This window comes from Peromyscus leucopus, chromosome X, assembly GCF_004664715.2.
Source record: "Peromyscus leucopus breed LL Stock chromosome X, UCI_PerLeu_2.1, whole genome shotgun sequence".
NCBI classification, from domain to species: Eukaryota; Metazoa; Chordata; class Mammalia; order Rodentia; family Cricetidae; genus Peromyscus; species Peromyscus leucopus.
Window position 1 is genome coordinate 36,448,548 of NC_051083.1, and position 13,947 is coordinate 36,462,494.

Sequence of the window (13,947 nt, forward strand, 5' to 3'; positions counted from 1 at the left end):
GGGAGTCCCATGTACACTTAGGAGATTTTTAAGATATTATATGTATCTTGAAAAGATTGCCAGCACTTTGCATTTCACAGTAAGGTTTCACATTGCTGATGCATATTTAAAATGTTTTTTGTATCTGTCTTCTTTCTTGCCTCTGTCCCCATTTTATCTTTGTCTCTCTTCCACCCCCCTCCTCCTTCCCTCCACTCCCCTTCTTATCCTTTTTTTCTCAGGTCCTTGCATGGTGCTAAGCCAAAAAAAGTACTACTGGACTATATTCCCTGCTGATCTTATTTGGTCCTCACTTTTGTAATCTGAAAGGAAAGGTCTTCTTGTGTCTCCATAGTTACTGTATATGCCAGGTGCTGTAAAAAATGTCTATAAACTCTCATTGCCCTCTGGTCCTCTCAGATATGACAGGATCATTCTGTCTTGTAGCTTGCTCTTCCTCTAGGATTGTGGTACTCTCTCCACTCAGCTGGTGGTGAAGGACTGTATGAGTGTTTGTTGAAAGGCCTTCAAATGGGCTGAGTCAATTCTACCAACATTCCATAGGACATGACCTAGTCCTGTGACACATCTAGCTGTGAGAGAGCCTAGAAAACGGAGTCTATCTGTGCGTCTGGAGGAGAAGGAGTGAGATTTTCTCCAGACACACTTTTATCCAAGAGTTTATAGCATCTTCATGAAATGATTCCTCTTTTTTTACAGCTCCCCCCATCTCGCTACAACACAGTGAACACTACTGGAAGGCAGGCATTTTGTGAAATTGCTTTTGTAGTTTTCAAATCCAGCATAGTGCCTCTCACATATTAAGCAGTTCTTTAAAGTTTCTAGACATTAACCATATGCTTTACCACCACCATGACCTGTGATCAGAATCCCAAAGGATATGAAATAGTTCTCCATGTAGAGAAGAGAGGGAAAAGGCCATGTTGTGTTCACCTAGGGTGGTGGAACTAATGTGAATACAGATACTGCTTTCAAAGTTAGAGACTAGAAGCTGACAGGCTATTTAGAGCTCAGGATGGATAGGGAAGGCTTTAGCTTATTACTTCCACCCTCTTCACATCAACCCTTCTATTTGGTGTTTCTGTACTGCCTCTGTCCTGAGAATTTGCTGCTGGAAACCACACACAGGTCATTCTGACATTGACTAACATCAAGATTAAAAATGAACTTTTGCCAGGCAGTGGTGGTGCACGCCTTTAATCCCAGCACTGGGGAGGCAGAGCCAGGTGGATGAATCTCTGTGAGTTCGAGGCCAGCCCGGTCTACAGAGTGAGGTCCAGGACAGGCACCAAAAACTACATGGAGAAACCCTGTCTTGAAAAACCAAAAAAAAAAAAAAAAAAAAAAATCTTTCATCTCAGAAAAGTTCTCTAAGTGCCCCCCCCTTTTTTTTTTTTACATAGAAGACAGTTTGTCCAGTGACTCACAATTAAAAAGCAGAGATGATATTTTGAATTGGTTCACATTTGTTTTGCTATTCCATCGTTTTGTTCCATATATGCCCCTGTATGCAAAATAGGTACTTTAAAAAATTTTTTGGGTGGTTTTAGAGATATATGTTGAACATTCCACATCTAAAATGCTTGGTACCAGATGTGGATTAGAGCTTGGATTTTTTTTTCTGAATACATGATTAGAAGGGATCTCAGTGTAGACACACAACTCAGCATTTGTGTTTGTGTACACCTAAACTTAGACTGAAGGTCATTCCATCATAAGATAGATTTGGTATGCCTGCATTTTGTGTCCTGTCACATGATGTCATATATAAATTTTCACTTGTAGTCTTATGTTAATATGCAAAAAGTTTCAGATTTGGGGACACTTTGGATTTTTGTATTTGTAGGTTAGAGATGTCCAACATGTAGTAGCATATCTCTGATTGCTTAGATATTGCTAGTATTGGGAATTCTCCTGTTATTTTTAATGTTCCAAAGTGCCTTTGGTTGGTATCAACTGATCATTTCTTGACTGATGCTTCAACCCTTAGATCAAGCCTACTGTTCACCTGGTAGAATGGGGATGTTCCTCCTAAATGATTGAGTGTGATGACAGTAATACAGGATGTTTTTTTTTATTGTACTGCATATTGAACCTAATGTTTTGCAAGTGCTAATCAAGAATTCCAGCATTGAACCACATCTCCAACTATTGACTCTTGGTAGATAGTATATATATATAAAAATACTGGAGCAATGAGACTCCCCCTTGAGAGGTGGAGATACAGAGACTGCATTGGCTCTTGTAGTTCAAGGGAGCAAATGGTCAGGGTGTAATATTGGAGGCATAAGCTAGAGGTTGCCATAGAAAAAGAGGTCATGTTCCAAGTGGAGAAAATGTGAGTAGGTAAGGAGGGGCTGCATCCTTCAAGTTACTTCCATCTCTTCCTGACTCCATGTTAAGTGATTATGCACCTATAGTTTAAAATAAACTGTGATAGGAATTGTATAAACTATCAAAATTAACAAATGTTGCAAATATTTTTTTTTCTTGGATGGTTGTTGGCAAATATTACCAGCATGTCACAAGGCAAAGGACATTGTAGACTTCTCCTCTTTTTGTCTGCTGTATCTTTCCCTACTGATTCTCTGATTTGAGGCTGCCCCAGAATTGCTCCAATTTAGAAAAACAGAAAAACAGAAAGTTCTCTGGGATTTCTTATAATGACACCAATCTTGACCTAAATGTTCTGCCTTTATGATCTTATCTAAATCCAATGAAATTCCAAAGGCCCCATAACCAGATGCCAATGCATTGGTGTAACAGTTTCAACATATAAATCTACAGGGATACACATTTAGTCCATAGTGGTATTTCAAACGAGCAAATATGTACAGAAGTGGCTGCAGAGATGATGGGGAAAAAATGAAAAGCAAAATGAGATGCAAAATGCCAATTCACATTCTTATGAACATCAAGAAGCTACCATCATCCCTAGGACTATGAGACAATGAGAGGAGTAGTATTACCTTAGACTAGATCTGAGGTCTAATAAGTTGGAGCACTGTGAGATTACCTTATGTTGGCTGATTAGTGGGAGGAGATTAGTGATGGAACTGGAGACAAAGAGAAGGCACAGCTATAAAATACAATTTGAATGAGAGTGAGAGAGGAAGAGGATGGGATGGTGGCAGAGAGGGAACAGTGAGAAGGGAGAGAGAGAGAGAGAGAGAGAGAGAGAGAGAGAGAGAGAGAGAGAGAGAGAGAGAGAGAGAGAGAGAGAGAGAGAGTGTAGCTGGCAGTATTCTCTAGTCCCATCCGGCTCTCGCGACCCCGTGGTCCCTCAGCCACTCAGACCCAAATAAACACAGAGAGGGTAATATTATTTTTAAACTATGGCCATGGCAGGCTTCTCACTAGTTAGCTCTTATATTTTAAATTAACCAACTTCTATAAATATATACTTTGCCACGTGGCTTGTGGCTTACCGGTACCTTTTTATCTGTTTCTCATGGCGGTGGCTGGTAGCATCTCCTCTGCTCTCTTTTTTTTCTCCTTTCCCTCTCTCTAGTTAGAATGTCCCGCCTAACCTTATTCTGCCTCACTATTGGCCAAATAGCTTTATTTATCAACCAATCAGAGCAACACATATTCACAGCATACAGAAAGACAGTCCATCAAAGAAACACAAAGGAGAACACAAAAAAAGGTGGTAGTGGAGAGAATTACTTTTTTCCCTTGGGAATTTTGCTAAGCTTTTGTGATCTTTTTTGCCTTCAGTTTTATTTTCATGTAAATCAAACAGAATGTACATTTAGATGATCTTTGTTAGACAGAAGTTCCTAGAGGCTCACTCAGAAAGTGTCCAGTTATGTGGTTTTCGCATTATGCTCATCTGTTCCCAAGATCACTTAGCTCTTCAAAGTGTGGTCAGTCCACAGATAAGCAGTGTAATCATGACCTGAGAGCTTGTCTAAAATGGAGAATCTTAGGCTTTGTCCCCAATGTACTAAATCAAGAGCTGTAATCGATTAAGATCTCCAGAGATACAGACATTCATATATTGACATTAAAATTTAAGGATTGATCTAGGGTTTAGAAAGTCCTAGTTGAGCCATGTATTCAGAATGTTTAGAAAATGGGATTTTATTAGACTGTTTTCAGCCATGCCATATATCAGAATCAGTGTGTAGGACTTGTTAACATACACATTTCTGGGGGCCCATCACTATAGTTATTAATGCAGTGATAGATCTAGGGTAGGGAATCAGGGTTTTTATACCTAGTTTTCCAGTGATGTCTAACCTGTTGGTCCAAAGACTACTTTGAGAACTACCCCCTGAGGCATTTTTCTGGACAGTCTAAAGGATTTTAGACCTCGTTGGTTCTTGAGAACCTTTCTGGCTCACTTCAAATAGTAGGTATGAGAAGGGAAGAGTAAATGCAAATTCAGATGGAAAGACTGAGAACTTCTTTGAAAGTCTCTTGACTTTTGAACTTTTCTTTCTCCGCCTGTAAATGGGGATAATAATAGCCACTCCACAGCACTGTTCTATCACAGAAGGTATCTTATCTCTTAAATACAATCTACATATAAACTTCTGATAGTTGAGTACATGAGGGAGAGTAGCGAAAACTTCTTAAATAGCCAATCTTCTGAGCCAGAGGCTTTGGGGAAAAATTTCGTATTTCTGTCCTAGTGGTGGGTTCTTTGCTGGGATGATTTTCTTTTCTTTATTTATTACCATTAGGGGAAATTACTATATTGTGAAAAATGCTTTTTGGACCAAAAGAAGGATATAATGGATATAATGGCTGTGGCTGAGTCTAATTTTTTTGACGTGTCTGATCATTAGGTGGTAGTGATTCAGTCATTATGGTTGTCTCTGTCCTGGGTGTGGTGATATTATCACTCCTAAGCTATACTCCGTAGTGTTTTGTCAGGAGTTTTATAACACATTGCAACAACTCATCAGTGTCATTGTCTCGCCAGGTGAGCTTCCCAGCCAGCATCCCATCTTCTACCTCTCAGAGACCCTGTTATGCTATTGTCTTAGTAAGGTCATAGCTATAAAGACCCCACTATTCATTTTTTTTAAATCTCCATAGATTTCTGCAAAGCACCTCTGGTGAAGTGTTTTCACTTTTTTTTTTTTTTTTTTTTTTTTGGTTTTTCGAGACAGGGTTTCTCTGTGTAGCTTTGCGCCTTTCCTGGAACTCGCTTTGGAGACCAGGCTGGCCTCAAACTCACAGCCTCTGCCTCCCGAGTGCTGGGATTAAAGGCATGCGCCACCACTGCCCGGCTGTGTTTTCACATTTTTGTGATTGATCAGGAAACTGTTGTTGAATTAGTAGCTTTCATATATCACTGTGTGGTGTGTGGGAAAGCACACAGGCTTTAGACATACCTGGCCCTGGCCTAGCCTCCATGGCTTATTACAGTGGACTATACATATGCCTTGGTGGGGGCAGGACTTAAAGATAATATTTGTGTTAGATCTTACTCTAGAGCTGGTGATTAAATTGACAAGGGGTGGCCTGCGCATCTTCACTTATCAAAACTCTCCAGCTGAGTCTACTTGTTTGAAACCCACTGACTGTGTGATGAGGATTTCACTAAATGATTCTAAGCTTCAGCTATCTGTGTATTCATCTAAAAGCTTCACTATCTCAAAGTCAATATCTTTTCTCACCTCTCCATCTCTCCAGTAACTAGAACTATTAGTTCATACCTAGGTACTTATGATGTGTTGAGTCCATGAAAGAGGCATCTCTTATATACTGCAGTATATCTGTACAATTAAGAAAAAAATACTAATAAGCTAAAATATTTCATTCTCCACTGTATCAGTTTCTTTCCATGTTGGTGTGACCAAATACTCCATAAAAGCAGGAGAGAAGGACTTATTTCATCTCACAATTTGCAGGTGCAATCTATCATAATGGAGAAGTCATCATGGTGGCTAGTGCTGGAGGCAGTTGCTCACATTGCATCTGCAGCCATGAAGCTGAGAGAAGTAAATGTGTGTTCTCTGCTAGCTTTCCTCTTTTTATTGGAGCCGCCACTCCTGCCCATAGAATAGGCAGGCGTTCAGGATGGGTCTTCCAACTTCAGTTAACTCAATCTAGACAATCTCTCCCAGGCTTGCCTAGAGGCTTGTTTCTCAAGTGACTCTAGAGCCTGTCAAATGGACAGTGTTAACCATCACACTGACTGTAGGTGCAGAATCAACAGTAAATGCTTGGTGAGAATTTCTTGGTTTGTTGAGAAGTAGGGATATGTAGGCAAAAAGGAAAGGCCTAAGATGCCGTGTTTCTTTTAGTTACCAAAACAGAACATAGCTGAGGGCAAGACTTAAGTTGTTTGGATGTTGGACTCTGAGGAGATATGTGCATACTCTAGCATGGTCTCAGGTGCAAGAAGAAAATTTTAGAATGTCTGTATTTTCATTTTCTAATTTAAAAAATAATTATGATTAATAGAATTCTACTATATTGATGACCACAGGCCCATAGCTTAGGGGACACACTGTTTACTATTGTTAGTTTGTTTTCATTTGTACATTAAAAGTAATTCTGAAATACTTAAAAATTCTTTTTTTATCTTAATTTTTCTTTATTCTTCTCACATGTGATACATCCTGACTGCAGCCTCCTCTCCCACCTCTCCTTACCCTCCTTCCAGTACTTCTCCACCTCTCTTCTCCCCCAGATCCACTGCTGCTGCTACTCCATTTCCCTTCAGAAAAAAACAGGCCTCCCAGTGATATCAACTGGACATGGTGTAACAAGATGCAATAAGACTAGGCATAAACCTTCATAGCAACACAGTAGGAGGAAAAGGGTCCTGTTAGCAGGCAAAAGAGTCAGAGACACCCCCTCTCCCTAGTAGGAATATAACAAAACCCCCAAGCTAAACAGCCACAGCATATATACAGAAGGCCTAACACAGACCCACACAGGCTCCATAATTGCTGCTACAGTCTCTTAGTCCCTATGAGCACTGCCTAGTTTATTTTGTGGGCTGTATTTTCCTGGTGTCCTTGATCCCTCTGACTCTTAAAAGTCTTCCTCCCTGTCTTCTGCAGGGTTCCCCAAGTTCCACCTAATGTTTGTGGGTTTCTGCACCTGCTCCCATCTGATGATGATTGGGCTAGGCATCAATCTATGAGTATAGTAAAGCTTTTAGATGAATACACATATCTTTAAGAATCATTTCATTGACTTTTTGTCAATTGTATTTGGGTCTATCTTAGGTCTCTGAATATCTGGCTTCTGGTTTCTGGTCATGCAGGCAGTGTCAGGCATGGGCTCTCTCTTGTGGCTTGGGCCTCAAGTTAGACCAGTCATTGGTTGGCCACTCCCACAAGCTCTGAGCCACCATTTCCCCCAGGCATCTTAAAGTCAGGACAGGTTGTGGGTCACAGGTTTTGAGGCTGGATTGAAGTCCCAGTTCCACCACTGGAAGCCTAGTCTGGCTATAGAAGATGGCTCCATATCCTCCATTACTAGGAGACCTCTCTAGGGTCACCCTCATAGGTTCCAGGAGGTCTCCACTGCCCTGGGTTTCCACATTGCCCCCTAAATGCCACCTATTCCAGTCATCTCTCCTCATACTCTCTCCCTCAGCCCTCCCTCCCTCCCTAATCCCTCCTTTAGAGAAACAGGAATTGAAGTGACTATTAGTAATGGAAGTACAAACTAATAACAAGAAATTGGCAGTGTCCCTTTTCTATACTACCATGCCATTTTAGTTAGCCAGAAGGGAAAAACAATATTGACTGAGTCAGATCTGACAAGGGTATGCCAAAACTTTCTGAAATAGTCAAGAAGACTATATGAAACACATATTTACATACCTGGTCATACTAACATAATTTTATGTGGATAATATGTCTTAAAGTACGAATGACATGATGTTTGAAAAATAAATTCATGACCCTAAATATTTTATCTTTAAAAATTTCAATTTCTATATATATTAAAAATAATTCTTTGAGGGGATGGAGAGATGACTCAATGGTTAAGAGCACTTGCTACTCTTGCAGAGGGCCTGGGTTCAGTTATCAGCACCCACATGGTGACTCACAACCATTGGTAAGTCTCCTGTTACAGGGGACTGTAACCTTCTCTGGCTTCTGCAGACACTGCACGTATGTGGTGTACTAACACACATACAAAACACTTAAGCACATAAAATAAAAATACACAAATCTTCAAGCATGGTGGCACACGCTTGTTATCCCAGTACACTTAAGAGATATAGGCATAAGGATCATGAGCTCGATGTCAACGTGGGCTACCTGTCTCAAAAATGTTCCTGGTATATTAATCTGTATGTCTATATAAATTAAAACAAACATCTCTATACTTGTATATATTCAAAAACTATTTTGCTCATTGGAGAACATATCTACTGTGGCAGAGTATCATGCAAATGAACATGTGAATTGTTCTTGTTGAATTGGTTACTATCATCATGTCTCACTGCTGTTCACATTTCTGCATGACCCAGGAGCCATCTTAGGAATGAGTGTTATTAGTCACCATGGTAATGGCACAGCTAAGAGGGAATGGTCATTAAGTATCTATCATCATTGGTGAGTTAGAAATGAACTCAGACCATACATCTTTCTGAGGTCAGGGATTCTTTTCTTATAGAATATGGCAACACTTAAAATAGAACAGAGTCTTGAAACTATGCATCAGGGCATTACAGAACCATATGAGATTCTTCATATGTTTCGAAGTCAACAGAGACTTAGGAGTTTACTCTGTTAATTATTTGTTATTTTAACCTTGCAATCACATTGTGAAGCAGAGAACATCCTCATTGTTTCACAAGCAAAGAATCAAGAAGGCTTAGATGACTTGCGTAGGTTCACATACTTAGAGCTTATAGAAACAAAGTAAAAATTTAGATGATTGTTATTAATAAATATTTTGATTTTAGTTTCTGAAAGGCCAATAATACACAGGCATTAGATCAAGTCATTAGTAATTTGAAGGTATTCCTATTTGCAGGCACAGGAGGCTGGGGGGAGGCCTATACCTTGGGGCTGGAATCTTCAAGCTGATTTTGGTGGTGCTCATTAACCTTGTATTATCCTTGCCAACAGCTCTCCAAAGGTGTTTTTCAGGGAATCAGATATGACCTAAAATATATTAAATGTTCATTTTTCTCCTTTAATAGAACCATTGCCAACTATTTGGTATGGAGAATGGTTTATTCCAGAATTCCAAACCTAAGCAGGCGCTTTCAATATAGATGGCTGGAATTCTCAAGGGTAAGTTAATAGATATCAAAATGTTTCATACATTCTGGAACAGTCCAAATGTTAACCATTCCAGTAAAAAAAAATCTTTAAGGGTGGGATACAGGGAGCTTGCAGCCTAAACTCTCCTTTAAACTTTTTTTTTTTGCATTATTTCATTTCATTCAGATATACCTATGTCCTGTAAAAAGTACCTCAAGCTCTACATTGTGGCTGTATAATAATATTTAGAGCTGTACTCTGGGCGATCAAATCTTCTTCAAACATCCCTCCTTAACATCTCATTTCTACTTTTTTTAGTGCTTTTAGCTGAAATTATGGTTTTGATGTTTCTTAATGATACATCACTTTAAAAGTAGTTCAAATTTCATTTAATTTCTTTACATTTTCACTGGCAAACACTTGTGATAATTGTGTATATTTGTGGGGGTCAGTGTGATGTTTTGATCTACAAATGCATTATAGAAAAATCCAGTCAAGATAATGAATATATACATCATCTCAGCAATATATCTTCACTTCTGTGTCTAGAACCTCAAAGCTCTATTTTATCAAAATTGAAATATGCAATTATCATTAACTATGATCACTTTACACAGCATGACAAATGTTGCATAATCTCAAATATATGTGGAATATGAAATAGTTGATAAAAATCAGTGAGCAGGAAGGCGGTTACTAGAAATTGGAGGAGGGAGGCTGGGAAAGAGGAGATGTTCATCAAAGGATATACAAATTCAATTAGACTGGATGGATACAGTCTGACAATCTTTCACTGTAACTATGGTTTTCAAGGTTTCTCCTTGTTCTAATTATATATAGAGAGAATGTTCCAGCTTCATTTTTCATTTGGTGTTAGAATTGCATCTTTAACTGTACTTAGATATTCAATCTTAAATCTATCCTAATTCTGCTAGACCCATTTCAATTTCTTCCTGTGATATCCTTAAGTGCCTGAATCCATTTTCTTGTCCTCACTTACCTGGCCCTTGAGTCTTTGTTTCTCACCCACCTCTGTTGCCTCCCAACTCTCACAGACAGATGTTACTTTCATCTGCATTTTTAAGACATATGACTAATTCTGGTATGGCTTAGAGGACTTAAGGATATTGTGGCTCTAAAAAGTATTTTATTTTTCTATCAATTTAAATAAAAATGAATGTCAAATCTTATAAGCTCATTTCATTCAACATACATTTTAATTCTTAGAGAAACTGACAAATACAGAAATTTATAGTGGACTATTATACTTGGAGAGTGATAGGGTTATTTGGGGCAACTTTTGACCCTTTATAGTCACTAGAATATAAAAAGTTACTTTATAGAGGCTAGATAAGCATGAAATAATTACTTATATTTAGGCCATATCAAATAGTTAAGATAGAAAACAAGTAGGTATTTTTGCTGTGTGTGTATTTTTAACTCCTATGGATCACATAAAAGATGGTACCCAGCTGCTCTCCACCCCCACTGTGAAGAGAATGAGAGAGCAAGGTGTAAGAAGTGGTGTGTGAAAATTTGAGGTTAGGTATAAGGGGATGTTTTTTGAACATGAAGTGCTAAATATAATATTGAATTGCCAAAGGAGGTTGTAGGATTACTTTCTCTGGAGGTTTTAAAAATAGCTTCATCCCTTACCTCTGAGAAGGGTCGTGTTCCCAGAAAGCAAAAGAAGGGGAGATGAATTTAAGCTTTAATCCCTTTTGCCCTATTCTAAAAACCTGGCTCTAAAATTGTGTGTGGGGTATTCCAGGCCACTACTCTCAGGGCCTCCTCCCCATCCCTACCTGTCTGCCTGCACACTCCAGTCTTCAGAGAAAACTTGCAGAGCATTTATTTCTGTGCTTTCATCCCCAAGAGTAAACCTTGGCACTTTCAAATCCTGCTTCTGAAGTCCCTTACTTGTTTATGGAAGTTTTCTTATAATGGTATAACACGGCAGATGGGAAAAAGCATTTACATCTGTATTTTACTCTGCTATGACACTGTGTAAATGGGCTCCCCAGGTTGTTCATGGAGAGATATGGTCTGCTGGTCTGCTAACAAGAACTGTGTTTACCTACAATTCTAAACCTTCCCTGGTAGAACTGCAATCCTCAATAGATACTAAGTACTGTCTAGATGCTTGAACTGCATTTCTTTCTGTCGTGACTTGCTGCACAAAAGCTATGCCATTGCCCATATGTTTTTGCTTAATGAAGAAAACTAGAACAAAGGTAAAATGCATTGTTTTTCCACTGCCAAAACATTTTCATTTAGTTGTCGCTAGAAACTAGGGACAAATAGAGTTTTATTTTCTCCATCTTATTTCACCTTGGCCTTTCCTATTTGGCATTTGTATGAGATGGGGTGGGAAGTATTTTTGTAGACTGCTTTGTTCAGATGGCTTGACTCCCCTGCCCCCAGCACCAGATACCATTTGAACAAAGCTCAAATTGTATTGATTATTTTCCGCAGGTAATCCAGGGGACCACGACTCTGCTGCCTCAGTGGGACAAATGTGTTAACTTTATCGAAAGTGCCCTCCCTTATGTTGTGGGGAAAATGTTTGTGAATGTTCACTTCCAGGAAGATAAGAAGGAGATGGTGAGTGGAGCTTCCTCGATGCTAAAGACAAACAAATGGAATGGTGGTCATCGAGGCAGACCCGGCAGTTGTGATGGTCCAGTCTATAGTCCACCTCCCAGGGTGCAGAGATCCACGGGGCTTCTCTTCTGCTTCTTTGCGTTTTTCAGGGAAATGGGGATACAGTTCAGCAAATGTGAGATGGTGAGCAGATATTGAAGGGTGGAAGATAGGAAATGTATGCAATGCCTGTCCAAAGGAGTGGGCCAGTGTGACTGGGGACATTTGTTATGGCTGCTTAGCACAGGGTAAAAAATCTAAGTCTAGGTGAGGTTCAAGGTCATGAATTTAAAGATATTTATCAGCATGGTTACATGTTCTCCTCCATCTGTTTCAGCTGCCTTAAAGGAGAGGATATATTTTTTTTCTTTAAGCCTTACTGAGGCTTATTTGACATATAAAGATTGAATATATATATATATATAATGTTATGGTTTGGTACACACTGTAAAGTGATTACCACAATGAAGTCAGCACACTCATCACCACATTGACTGTTTTGTGTTTGTCTGTGGGATGGCATTGTGTGACACTGTTTCTGGGGAGCCATGAACAAGTGTTTACTCACCCCAGGGAGGGAACTGACAACAGACCAAAGCAATGACACCACTGAAGTCCAGCTTAATGAACTACTCGAGTTTCACTGGGCTTACTTATAGGTGTATGAATGAAGGGTTACTTATAGAAGCAGGGATGACTGAAAGCCCACGCCATCATGGGCGGCTGCTCACAAAGACTGGAGTCCCAGCGCTCACTGCATGAGATGCATGCAGCTCAACAGCTCCGAGTATCTTTGGGGCAGCCAGCTGGTCTGTGCCACTTCCACGCAGCTTGGCAGTTCTCTGTCTTTCAGACCTGGCCTCTGTCTCCTCAGCAATCCTTACCGATTATGTGAGCTTAGGGAGGGAGGGGCCTACTATACCTAGTCAGTTTCAAGAACTTCTCTAGGTTTCTGAGTTGTTTACTTTTTGAGTTCTAAGGAACCTTCCTTTAAAATTTCCAGTCTTAAAAACCCCCCTTAAAAAAGAACTTCTCACATCTTAATAAACTTCGAAGGAAATCGGTATACCACATACAGACACTTAATATGTACTCTTAACAAATTTGAAGCATGCAACACATTGTTAGTAACTAAAGCCATCATGCTCTGCACAAGATCATTGGCAATTACACATCTTACATATTCTTATATGAAAGTTTGTACCATTTTACCAACATCACCAAATTTTCCCATCCCCCATTCTCTGCCACTGTCAACTACTGTTATATTCTCTTTATTTAGGAGTTGCTTTTTTTTATTCCACCTATAAATCTTTTCTGCCCTTCTGTGTCTGGCTTATTTCACTTAGCATCATGTCCTTCAAGTTTATCTATGTTATTGGAAAAAGATAGCATTTCCTTGTTTCGTGGTTAAGTAATACACATCGTAACACACACACACACACACACACAGACACACAGACACACACACACACACACACACACACACACACATTTTCTACCTATTTGCTCATTGATGATGATCTAGGTTGGTTCTAGTCTTTGTTACTAGGAAAAATGTTGCGGTGAACATGGGATTGAGCTGTGTTTGAACAAAATGCTTTTTATTTCCTTTGGAAATATAACCAGTAGTAGAATGGCTGGATTGTTATGGTAGTCTTATTTTGAACTTTCTGAAGATCTTCTATACTGCTTACCTTGATGGCAGTGCCAATTCTTATTCCAAGCAGCAGTGTACAGTTTTGTTTTTATGCACTTGGCTCTTTTGACTTTCACAGTAGTCCTCTTAACAGGCATGATGAGTGATTTCACTGTGTTTTGATTTTGATTTCCCTGAGAAGTGACATGTAGGACATTTTCATACACCTCTTGGGTATTTGCATGTCTTTGGAAAATGCCCATTCAGCTCTTTTGTTCATTTTTAGTTAGGTTACTTATTGCTGCTTTTGCTATTAAGAGTGTTTTTTAGTTATACGTTTGGATTTAGACACTTTAGTGTGAATTTTCTTTGTACGAATTACATTTTACCAATGGCAGATAAAGTACTGTATTATCAATCCAATATAAACAAATAAACATATTGGATACAGGTAGTTTAGAACCATTG

At 39.2% G+C, this 13,947-nt stretch overlaps 1 protein-coding gene across 1 annotated transcript in view; it reads left to right on the forward strand.

Annotated features, from left to right (window-relative positions):
• Nucleotides 1-13,947, forward strand: part of Phex (phosphate regulating endopeptidase homolog X-linked) — a 192,072-nt gene that overhangs the window by 56,122 nt on the left and 122,003 nt on the right. Inside the window, exons 11-12 of the mRNA XM_037199438.1 lie at nt 9,134-9,227; nt 11,673-11,801. Of these exons, the coding sequence (XP_037055333.1) occupies nt 9,134-9,227; nt 11,673-11,801 (223 nt within the window). The remainder of the gene's footprint in view (nt 1-9,133; nt 9,228-11,672; nt 11,802-13,947) is intronic.